Genomic DNA, 11,044 nt, shown 5'->3' with positions numbered 1-11,044 from the left:
ATCTATATTTATTCAATAATATTACAAACACTCATATGTTCACATTCTGCTTGTAAAACAAAACGTTTTGAAAAACAGCCTCATCATTTCATTTACACTTCACTTCAAAAAATATTAAGATACAGACACAGGTTGATTCAACATACAACTTTTATTTAAATTCACAATACACAATATTTGGTTACATGAGTTAAAACTGAACTTTGAGGCAAAACTACAACATCTGTAGATAATACAAAGAATGAAAACTTGGAATATTGTTTGTCCACTAGAGGGCAGAAAAGATCAGAAGACAGAACAACAGATCACAGCCTAACATAAAGTGAACAGATTTATTAAGTGAAAATAGTGTACATTTCCAGTTAATGTGTCACTATCATATACATTATCAATGTTTTTTCTGTTCATTTACGAGGAGGCTGTGGTCCCTCTGAAACGTCTGGTTCATGCAAAAAAATTCTGCTTTGTTTCAAGAGTTTGTTCTCATTACTTGTGGACAGTATTTCAGAGAACAAGGTCTACACACATCATGTGGCACTTGTCATTTTCAGTACAAGCACTCACAGAGAACACTTTGCTCAATGAAGGTCTGTTACATGAATATAAATGTTGTGTAAATAAGCAAACTCTGGATGTTTACATGTCAGTGAATGAGCGGTTCTTAGATAGCGCTGTAATGTGGACCAGACTTTATAGTATTTTCATTCACTGAAAAAGATCAGTTATGTTTATATACATTTTAATATTGTTGTAGTCTCATCTCCTCCTTATTATCCACAACACGAACAGCCAACAAACTTTCTGATTCAGTCGGTCTGTGTGCCGCCTCTGAATCATTCCCTTCAGGATTTGTAGAAATCACTAGTAAACAGAGAGAAAACTACATATGTTAAGAGAAAATTACAAGTGTTTAAAGGAACCATTTATAAAAACAATCTCAGTATTATTTATTCACCCCATGATTTTCAAATTATGTCTTACAAAACCTCCACAATTCCCTGTTCCATGTTAAAAGTGTACAAGTGCATTTGTATTGTATCAGTACATTATAATTCAAGTCTTCTGAAGGCCTCTGCTACAAAATCTTCCCTTTGACTGTCAAGCAGAAATTTATAAACATCCTTAAAACAAGACGAACCTGAGAAGTATAGTTGTAATAGTTTTTATCTCTCATTTTAGTTAGATAAATGAGTAGCTGTCCAGTCAACTTAATATGTTCATGTAGTATGATAATGGATGTAAAAGGGCAACGGTGGTCAAGTTATACTGTTGAAGTGGAAGTTATTGTGAGAGGGTGTTTTTAATAAATAATGAGATACTCACCTCTGACAGTGATACTGAATGTTCTTTCTGAATCCCCTGTTCTGGTTCTCAGTCTATATCGTCCAGAGTCTGTGCTTGTGATGTTTTTGATGGTGAGAGATGCATCCTTACAGTCCAGCTCAAGTCTGCCTGTGAATCTGTCATCTTTATCAACATCTTCAGCAGAATATTGTATACCAGTGAATTCAGCAATACAAATGTTTTCAAACATCCACTTGATCATATCAGGACTCTGCGTGAAAGCATCTCCAGTGCTGAGAGTTAAAGATTCTCCCTCATTCACTGACACCGGCTTAATTTTCGCTTTGAGAAACAGAAAGGTTGACATCAAAACAAACGAAATGGAACAAATATATTTTTCTAAAGTTAAAATATCTGAACATCCTTAAAACAGTTAAAAAAACATAATGGTTGATAAGATTTTATTTTTTAGTTTGGTTCATGGGATGTAAGTAAACACTGTTAATTATTTTATTCAAAAAGCAAGAACTGCATAGAACAGCAGACTTTCAATACGTCTTGATCGGACAAATAACTAAATATTCACAATCATGAATGAGATTTAAAGGAAGATAAATACTTCAATGTTCCTCTCATCCATGCATTCAGATTCATTTGAATGTTGAATAAGGATGCTAGTGCAAGTTGTCTCCTTTCATATTTATCAGAAGAAGTGCATGTGTTGTTTGAAAGATATGAGCGCGAGTAATTGATGACAGAATTTTTTTTGTTAGACTACCGTTTTAAGACATCAGATACACAAACTTTGTCATACAATATACTAAAAACTGTGGAAAGTCACAGCAGCACCAGCATCTCAGTTCTGTAGGGATATCTCAGTGACTTAAGATAGTTTAAAATGTTTAACTCTTTATTACATAATATACATTAATTTCATAATATAAACTTGTGTTTCGCACATTAGGTCGTTGTCCAATCATAATCTTACCCGTTTTCTGCTCTGGACGTTTTTCCCCAAGCCGACCTGTTTTAAGAATATAAACATATATTTGTCTTCTTGACAAGTAAAAATATCTAAACAACACAAGATCAATCAATTTGGGAAGCATAGTTGTTAAAGATGTTTAGACTTTTTAGTTTTTATGGGTGAGAAAAATAAGTAGATATCCGGCCACTCTTAAAGTAGAAGTTATTGTTGAAGGGTGTTTTTAACCAATACTCACCACTGACAGTGACATCGAACTGACAGTGACGACTCCTTTCAGAGCCGATCTTCAATGTGTAACGTCCAGAGTCTTCGGTTGTGCTGTTTGTGATGGTGAGAGATCCGGTCTTATGGTCCAGCTCCAGTCTGTCTCCATATATCTCACTAACATTACTAACAGCAGGTTTAATTCCAATGAGTTCAGCTATACGCTTGTGTCCAAACATCCATTTGATCATATCAGGTCTCTGTGTGAAAGCACCTCCAATGCTGAGAGTGAAAGATTCTCCCTCCATCACTGACACCTTTTTGATTTTCTCTGTCAGAAACAAAAATGTTGATATTAAAAGACGCAGCTACAACAAGGATCATGAAGAAAAGTTTTCAATTACTTCATTCCTATTCTATTCCTATTGTTGTTACTTGCACCTCATGTCATATGTTTAGTTTAGCCTTCTCTGTCAGCGGCGAGGGTTTTACATGTGATAAATGCAGGGAAGTAGTTAGGCTGACGGAGAAGATTTTAGAATTAGAGTCTCGCATCCAATCTTTATTTGAGGATCGTAAGAGTGTAAGAACCGTAGAAAACACTTCGGATGCGAGCAATGTTAGCGCACACAGCTCGGTTCCGGTTGAAAATCCCCTGCAGCTGGGAAACTTTGTGACGGTGAGACGGCATAGTCGCAGGACAAAACATCACTCAACCGTTCCGATTAAAGTCTCGAACAGGTTTGCCCCGCTCAGTGACGCACCGACTGAGAAACCTGCTGAAAGTGCCCTAGTGATCGGTGATTCTATTGTCCGGAACGTTAACATAGAGACACCAGCCACAATAGTCAAATGTTTACCGGGAGCCAGAGCGCCTGACATCAAGTCAAACTTAAATGTGCTGGCTAAGGCTAATCGTAAATACAGTAAGATTGTTATTCATGTCGGCACAAATGATGTTAGACTCCGTCAATCGGAGATCACTAAAGATAATATTAAAGAGGTGTGTGAGCTCGCAAAAACGATGTCAGACACTGTAATATTCTCTGGCCCCCTTACTGCTTACCGTGGTGATGAGATTTATAGCAGATTATCATCACTAAATGGCTGGTTGTCTGAGTGGTGCCTGCAGAATAACATAGATTTTATAAATAACTGGAAGAGTTTTGAGGGCAGACCTGACCTGTTGAAACGAGATGGTCTCCATCCCTCCTGGGATGGGGTTTCCCTCCTCTCTAGAAATTTGGCACACAGTCTTAATAATGCTAAAGTCTGACTACCTAGGGCCCAGGTCAGGAAGGAGACAGAATGGCTTAACCAACTGTCTGCTTGCCGTCTCGCGTTACAGAATACACAAAATATACAACATGTAATAATCCCTTCTTACAAACAACATAAAATAGAGACTGTGTCTGTCCCCCGGATTAGCAAACATAAGATATTGCGTAAACCTCTTGAAAGTAATTTAATAAACGTTAAACAAATCAAACATGAACAAAATACAGATAATCAGCTGTTACGACTCGGATTGCTTAATATTAGATCTCTCTCAAATAAAGCACTTTTTGTTAACGATTTGATAATCGATCATAAAATAGACATACTTTGTTTGACAGAAACATGGCTAAAGCCAGATGATTTTATTACTCTAAATGAATCCGTTCCCCATGATTATTACTATAAACACGAGCCTCGTCTAAAAGGTAGAGGGGGAGGTGTCGCTGCACTTTACAAGAATTATTTTATTACCTCTCAGAAGTCTAATTTTAAGTACAGTTCTTTCGAAGTCATGGTACTTCATGTATCGACACCTAATACTAAGGACAAAACATTTTTAAAATTTATTCTAGCTATTGTATATAGGCCTCCAGGGCACCACACAGATTTTATTAAAGATTTTGGTGGGTTCTTATCAGAACTAGTACTGGCCGCAGATAGAGTCCTTGTCGTCGGTGACTTTAATATCCATGTAGACAATGATACAGATGCCTTGGGACTGGCTTTCAAAGACACTCTTAACTCCATGGGCGTTAGTCAACATGTGTCAGGACCCACTCACCTTCGTAATCATACTTTAGATTTAATACTTTCTTATGGTATAAATGTGGACGATGTTAAAATCGTTCAGCAGAGTGAAGATATTTCGGATCATTATCTGATATTATGTTTGCTTCAATGGCCTACGGCTGCAAATCAAACTCCTTGTTACAAATATGGTAGAACGATTACTTCAACTACCAAAGATGCGTTTCTCGATAATCTGCCTGAATTGTCTAAAATATCCAGCATGAGTAATAACGTTGACGATTTTGACACTACTATTGAACATTTTAACTCTACTTTCTCGGAAATATTAGACACAGTTGCTCCTCTGCGTTTAAAGAAAATTAAAAATAGCAGCCCAACACCGTGGTATAATGAACACACTCAGACTCTAAAAAAAGCATCCCGTAAAATGGAGCGCAACTTTAAGAAAACGAATTTAGAGGTATTTCGTATAGCATGGAAGGATAGTACTCGAAATTACAGGAATGCAATAAAAACGTCTAGATCCGCCTACTTTTCAACACTAATAGAGGAAAACCATCACAACCCTAGGTTCTTATTTAACACCGTGGCTAAATTAACAAAAAATAAGTCGTCATCGACGTCAGATTCTGATTATCAGCATAACAGTGATGAATTTATGAACTACTTCACAAGTAAAATCCAAGATATAAGAGAAAAAATTATAACAATGCAACCTGTAGTGAAATCCGCTGAACAAACTAACTACAGCACCCCTAAGGAGAAATTGCAATTATTTTCTACAGTAGATCACGATGAACTGTCTAAAATCATTAAATCATCTAAATCATCAACATGCATGCTAGACCCTATACCTACAAAACTACTGAAAGAAATGCTCCCCGAAATTATAGATCCTCTTCTTAGTATTATTAACTCATCTCTGATATTAGGACATGTGCCTAAAGCATTTAAGGTGGCTGTTATAAGGCCTCTTTTAAAAAAAACCAAACTCGACCCCAAAGAACTAGGGAACTACAGGCCTATATCGAATTTACCTTTTATATCTAAAGTTCTGGAAAAAGTAGTTTCAACTCAATTATGCTCCTTCCTCCAAAGGAATGACATTAATGATGAATTCCAGTCTGGATTTCGAGCATGTCACAGTACAGAGACTGCTTTGATCAGAGTTACAAATGATCTGCTTTTAGCGTCTGACCGTGGCTGTATTTCGTTATTGGTGCTGCTAGACCTCAGTGCTGCATTTGACACCATTGACCACAGCATACTTCTACATAGACTCGAAAATTACGTCGGCATTAACGGAATAGCATTGAAATGGTTTAAGTCTTATTTATCCGACCGTTTTCAATTTGTAGCAATAAACAATGAGGTGTCCCGCAAATCACAAGTCCAGTACGGTGTACCACAGGGCTCAGTCTTGGGACCCCTGCTCTTCGCATTATACATGCTACCTCTAGGAGATATAATAAAGCGACACGGAATTAGCTTTCACTGTTATGCTGATGATACTCAACTTTATATTTCCTCGATGCCTCATGAAACCCAGCAGTTTCATCGAATAAAGGATTGCATAGTTGACTTAAAAATGTGGATGAGTAACAATTTTTTACTACTAAACTCGGACAAAACAGAAGTGTTACTTACTGGACCGAAAACTGCTATGCGTAACAACCAAGAATACTGCTTAACGATTGACGGTTGCTCCATAAAATCCTCGTCATCAGCTAAGAATCTTGGCGTTGTATTTGACAGTACTCTCTCATTTGAAAGCCATGTCGCAAACACCTGTAAAATTGCATTTTTCCATCTTAAGAATATATCTAAATTACGTCATATGCTGTCACTGTCAGATGCAGAGAAATTAATTCATGCATTCATGACATCAAGACTAGATTACTGTAATGCACTTCTAGGTGGTTGCCCTGCGGGCCTATTACAAAAACTGCAACTGGTTCAAAACGCGGCAGCTCGAGTTCTTACACGTACAAAAAAGTATGAGCATATAACCCCGGTTCTGTCAACCTTGCACTGGTTACCTATAAAGCATCGCATTAACTTTAAGATCTTGCTTATTACCTATAAAGCCCTACATGGTCTAGCGCCGCAGTATTTGAATGAACTTCTATTGTATTACAGACCACCACGTACATTACGCTCTAAGGGGTCCTGTCAGTTGGTAATACCTAGAATTTCAAAATCAAGTGCAGGTGGTAGATCCTTTTCTTATCTAGCGCCTAAACTTTGGAATATTCTTCCCTGCACGGTCCGGGAGGCAGACACACTCTGTCAGTTTAAATCTAGACTAAAGACTCATCTTTTTAATCTTGCATACACTACACCTCCATAATATTAATCCTCAGAGGATTTAGGCTGCATTATTTAGATCAACCGGAACCAGGAACACATCCAACAACAAATGATGTACTTGTTGCATCAAAGAGTGCAGAACAGTACTCTACTCTCAGCCAGTCTTGTCTCTTTGTTCCAAGGTTACCGCAGGATGCAGTTCATGCCCAGACCTGATGGCAGAGCTGAGAATGGGAAGCGGTGACCTGACAAGTGCTGAGAGGATAGAGCTGGATAAAGGACGCGACAACTTTGTTTTTTTCTACAACATTTCAAATGCTATTAGATTGTTAATGATAATCTTTAATTTTTATATTTTTATTAAGCCTTGTTGTGCAAGCACTGATGAGCTTGTGCAGAGGCAGCAGCTTTTGCCAGAGGGGAACTGGAATCCCCTGGTTGGGCCTGGGTTCCCCTGAGGTTTTTTTTCTCGATGGGAGTTTTGGGTTCCTCACCACCGTTTGCATATTGTTTTGCACTATCTGCCTGGCCGGGGGGGCTGCTTTAGAATTCATACTTGTATTAAATGTGTCTCATGTACAGCTGCTTTGTAACAATGAAAATTGTAAAAAGCGCTATATAAATAAAGTTGAGTTGAGTTGAGTTGAGTTCATTATAGATATTTTCATCGGACATAGAATAGATTAAAGACATAAAGACGTAATCATGTACTGTTTGAAACAGTTTTAATAAATCCAAAAATATATTGTCAGTTTAAAAAAAAATACGGAAAATCAACTATAACCCATAATTATAATAGTTTTCACTTTTGCGCTGATAATACTCAACTGGGTGTCACACGTGACAGAAATGTCCATTTTGAAAACCATATTTCCATTGCATATGAATGTAAAATTTACAATTTTGTGTGGAGATAAGTGAACATAATATAACATTTAAAAAAAATCCTCGATGATGTTTTTATAATTAAACGTAATCGTATTTTAGAGTGATCTCAAAAACCTCTGCTTATTTACCAATGACAATAACAGTGAATTTTCTTTCTGATTTCTCTGTGTTGATCTCTAGTTGATAAAGTCCAGAGTCTTTAGTTCTGCTGTTTGTGACGGTCAGAGATCCAGTTTGAGGATCCACATGAACTCTGTCTTTGAATCTCTCTTCATCACAAACAGGTGCCTGATGTTCACTGACTGTAGCTATATGTTTGTCTTTAAACCTCCATGTCATGACATTGTCTCCTAGTTCAGTCTGACCAGAGCTTAAAGTGAAAGGATCTCCTTCATTCACAGACAGTTTATCTGTCAAACACACAAAACAATACAGACACACAAAAACAATCAAGTGAGTGTGAAGATTAAAGTTATTACACAAGGTTCATGAGCAGTGATTATTAACATCAGTCTGATATGTTTACAGATATCAAGGTTAACCGTCTGTGAAATCTTAGTAAGAATGATCAGTTAACTGATTCTGATAGTATCATATGTCACACAGTTAGTTTGTCAGTTATGTTTTGTCATTTTAGGGACTTTTGGTTTGTGAGCTTTACTTTGTATTTAGTTTGTTTCCTTTGTAGTTCAGTTGATTAGTTTATTAGGTGTTTCAATGTTTGTTATAAACCGGTTTGTTTATAAACCCCTTTGTTATCTCCTGTAACTGTAGGCTCACCTCTAGGTGTGGTTGTCATAGCTGTGCTTTATCGTGAATGAAGCACCGTTATTGACCAATCAGAATCAAGAACTGAAACTAACCATTGAATAAAGCTATATGAATTCAATTTGTGTAAACTTTTGAGTTTCTCTATCTTCACAGTGTTGTTCTAAATACTATTGAAAGTGTTCAGTTACTTACCACTCTCAGAAACACTGAATATCTGGGTTGATGTCACATCTTGAAGTCTCATCTTTACTTTGTATAGTCCAGTGTGTTCAGTTTTGGTGTCATTGATGATGAGAGATCCAGTCTGAGGGTCCAGCTTCAGTTTGTCTTTGAATCTCTCATCGATATTTTCAATAGTTTGATCTCCCTTCATTTTAGCTATTGATGAGCCTTCAAACATCCACGTTATCTCATCATCTTTCTGTATTTCTTTAACACCAGTGTGTAGAATGACATACTCTCCCATCTTCATTGACACTGACTTATCAACAAATACATCTGAAGAACAAAACAGGAACAAATACACGTTCAGTCCACAATACAGCTGGAATTGAGTCGGGTAAAATAAACTTTTTTATTTCTAGAATCTGTTTTATTGTAAATGTTCATATTTTGCATTTGTGTGAAGTTTTGTGATAGTTATGGTTTTTTATTATTTTGTTTAAAGCAGAACAGCACAAGATCAGAAATATGAATTATATTTTGTTGTAACAGTGTCTGAAGTCTAAATGGATGTACTATATGAAACCACATTCACAGTGATATAAACATGTACACACACAAACGTACACACACATTCTGCACAGGCTGGTGAGACTGATGTGTTGTGTATTATAGAAATACAATTCACCACTTTACCACTACTTACCATTTTGTTTTTTTATTTCAGAGGTTCTGCGGCGATAGAAAGAGACAAATACACCGACAGCTCCAGACACGACCAGCAGAACAACAATAACTATACCTGCTACACCACCTGAAGACACACCTGATGCTGGAATGAGAAACACACACTTATCTTACACACTAAACTTGATGAAGATCTGTCTGTCTCTCTGACAACAAAAGTTAAATTAAGTATGAAAACCCTGTATGAGCTGTTTATAGACAACTGATCCAGATGCAACACTCACCACTGACAGTTACACTAAATCCCTTGTGTTCTGTCCTTCTCTTGCCGCTGATCTTTACTTTATAAAGTCCAGTGTCTGTGATTCTGGCGTCTGTGATGGTGAGAGATCCGGTCTGATAGTTCAGCTCCAGTCTGTCTCCATATATCTCATCATGAGTAAATGTGGTCTTATTGTCTTCTCTGTCATCTTTCACTATAACAATACCGTAATCTCCAAACGTCCACACTATCTGATCATATCTTTGTGTGTCAGTAAGACCAGTGTGTAGTGTGACAGTATCTCCCTCCATCACTGACACTGACTTTCCTTCATCTGCATCAACACCAAACACATCAAACACATTGTAATAATGCTGTCTAAAAAAGACTTCTATGCAAAATCATGAGGTTTATGAACACTTAAGAAACACTTTGACACCCAAAAGTAAGACGTCGAACATGATAAAATATGTTCTGTTGGCACGTTTTATCACAACTTTGTAATAAAAATAGTATTTAAATATATACATTCTAGCATGTTATCTTGAATGTTTATTGAATGAATGCAAAAAAAATGTTAAGGCATTGGGTATATAAGGAAAATACCACAGGGTGAATATAGGAACAATACGAATGTGAGCTGCGAAAGGTAACAAAGCAGAAAGTGTTTCAGATAAACAGAAATAATGCACTTACCCCACAAATGAAATAGAAGATAAAATAATACAAACACATTTATAGTAAAAGTGTTCTTCATATTGATGTAAAGTAAACAGCTTTTGAGAAGATGAATTTTTTTTATAAAACTATTGAATCTCTCGATCGACAGCGATCCATTCCTGAACTGCACCGACCAGATTAAACTGAGCAGTTTATAGGTGTCTACAGATATACTCAGATTTTGTTTTTAAACGGGGCGGTTCTCATTACTCATGAGTTTTTTTTGTTTCATGAGATTTCTGGGGAAGTCAAAAATGGTATTAAAAGTTAACCCAGAACTGTTTGTCTTCATAATTTCTTCTAAATATCTTCTTTTGTGTTTCACAGAACAAAAGATATATTTATTTTATTACGGCACTCAATGGTTCTCTAGATTATACAAAGAATGAAAACTTGGAATATTGTTTGTCCACTAGAGGGCAGAAAAGATCAGACAGTAAGAAGAAGGAACAGCAATCACAGCCTAACATAAAGTTTCCAGTTAATGTGTCACTATCATATACATTATCAATGTTATTTTCTGTTCATTTATGAAGAGCTGTGGTCCCTCTGAACCGTCTGGTTAATGCAAAATTATTCTGCTTTGTTTTAAGAGTTAGTTCTTGTGGCACTTGTGTTTTTCTGTACAAGCACTCTTGTCATGTCTGTCACATGCATGTAAATGTTGTGTAAATAAGCAAACTCTGGTTGGTTGTTTACACCTCAGTGAATGGGCGGTTATTGGAGCTGAAAGCTGTAAT

General features: G+C 36.7%; 2 protein-coding genes across 2 annotated transcripts; both read right to left on the bottom strand.

The window, feature by feature from the left end:
* Positions 1-285: 285 nt before the first annotated feature.
* Positions 286-2,755, bottom strand: LOC130430533 (uncharacterized). The gene is made up of 4 exons (XM_056759660.1): positions 2,508-2,755; positions 2,273-2,308; positions 1,324-1,626; positions 286-861 (listed from the first exon to the last, which is right to left on the bottom strand). Exons 1-4 carry the CDS (start codon positions 2,725-2,727, stop codon positions 740-742), a joined length of 681 nt encoding a protein of 226 aa, XP_056615638.1. The 5' UTR covers positions 2,728-2,755; the 3' UTR covers positions 286-739.
* A 4,812-nt stretch (positions 2,756-7,567) lies between these two features.
* On the bottom strand, positions 7,568-10,427 carry LOC130430493 (uncharacterized). The gene is made up of 5 exons (XM_056759609.1): positions 10,281-10,427; positions 9,607-9,918; positions 9,342-9,467; positions 8,666-8,971; positions 7,568-8,112 (listed from the first exon to the last, which is right to left on the bottom strand). Exons 1-5 carry the CDS (start codon positions 10,339-10,341, stop codon positions 7,823-7,825), a joined length of 1,095 nt encoding a protein of 364 aa, XP_056615587.1. The 5' UTR covers positions 10,342-10,427; the 3' UTR covers positions 7,568-7,822.
* Positions 10,428-11,044: the final 617 nt, after the last annotated feature.

This window comes from Triplophysa dalaica, chromosome 10, assembly GCF_015846415.1.
Source record: "Triplophysa dalaica isolate WHDGS20190420 chromosome 10, ASM1584641v1, whole genome shotgun sequence".
Classification (NCBI taxonomy): Eukaryota; Metazoa; Chordata; class Actinopteri; order Cypriniformes; family Nemacheilidae; genus Triplophysa; species Triplophysa dalaica.
The sequence above is the reverse complement of the archived record's forward strand: the minus strand, read 5'-3'. Positions and strand labels throughout refer to the sequence as shown.

Bases quoted from the DNA above. Each gene is read 5' to 3' on its own strand.
- LOC130430533 (XM_056759660.1), bottom strand. From the start codon at position 2,727: ATGATCAAATGGATGTTTGGACACAAGCGTATAGCTGAACTCATTGGA. The intron at 2,309-2,507 runs GTGAGTATTGGT...TTCTTAAAACAG, and splicing joins GTTCGATGTCACTGTCAGTG to GTCGGCTTGGGGAAAAACGT. The intron at 1,627-2,272 runs GTAAGATTATGA...TGTTTCTCAAAG, and splicing joins ACGTCCAGAGCAGAAAACGG to CGAAAATTAAGCCGGTGTCA.
- LOC130430493 (XM_056759609.1), bottom strand. From the start codon at position 10,341: ATGAAGAACACTTTTACTATAAATGTGTTTGTATTATTTTATCTTCTA. The intron at 9,919-10,280 runs GTAAGTGCATTA...GTGTTGATGCAG, and splicing joins TCTTCTATTTCATTTGTGGG to ATGAAGGAAAGTCAGTGTCA. The intron at 8,113-8,665 runs GTAAGTAACTGA...TGTGTTTGACAG, and splicing joins ATTCAGTGTTTCTGAGAGTG to ATAAACTGTCTGTGAATGAA.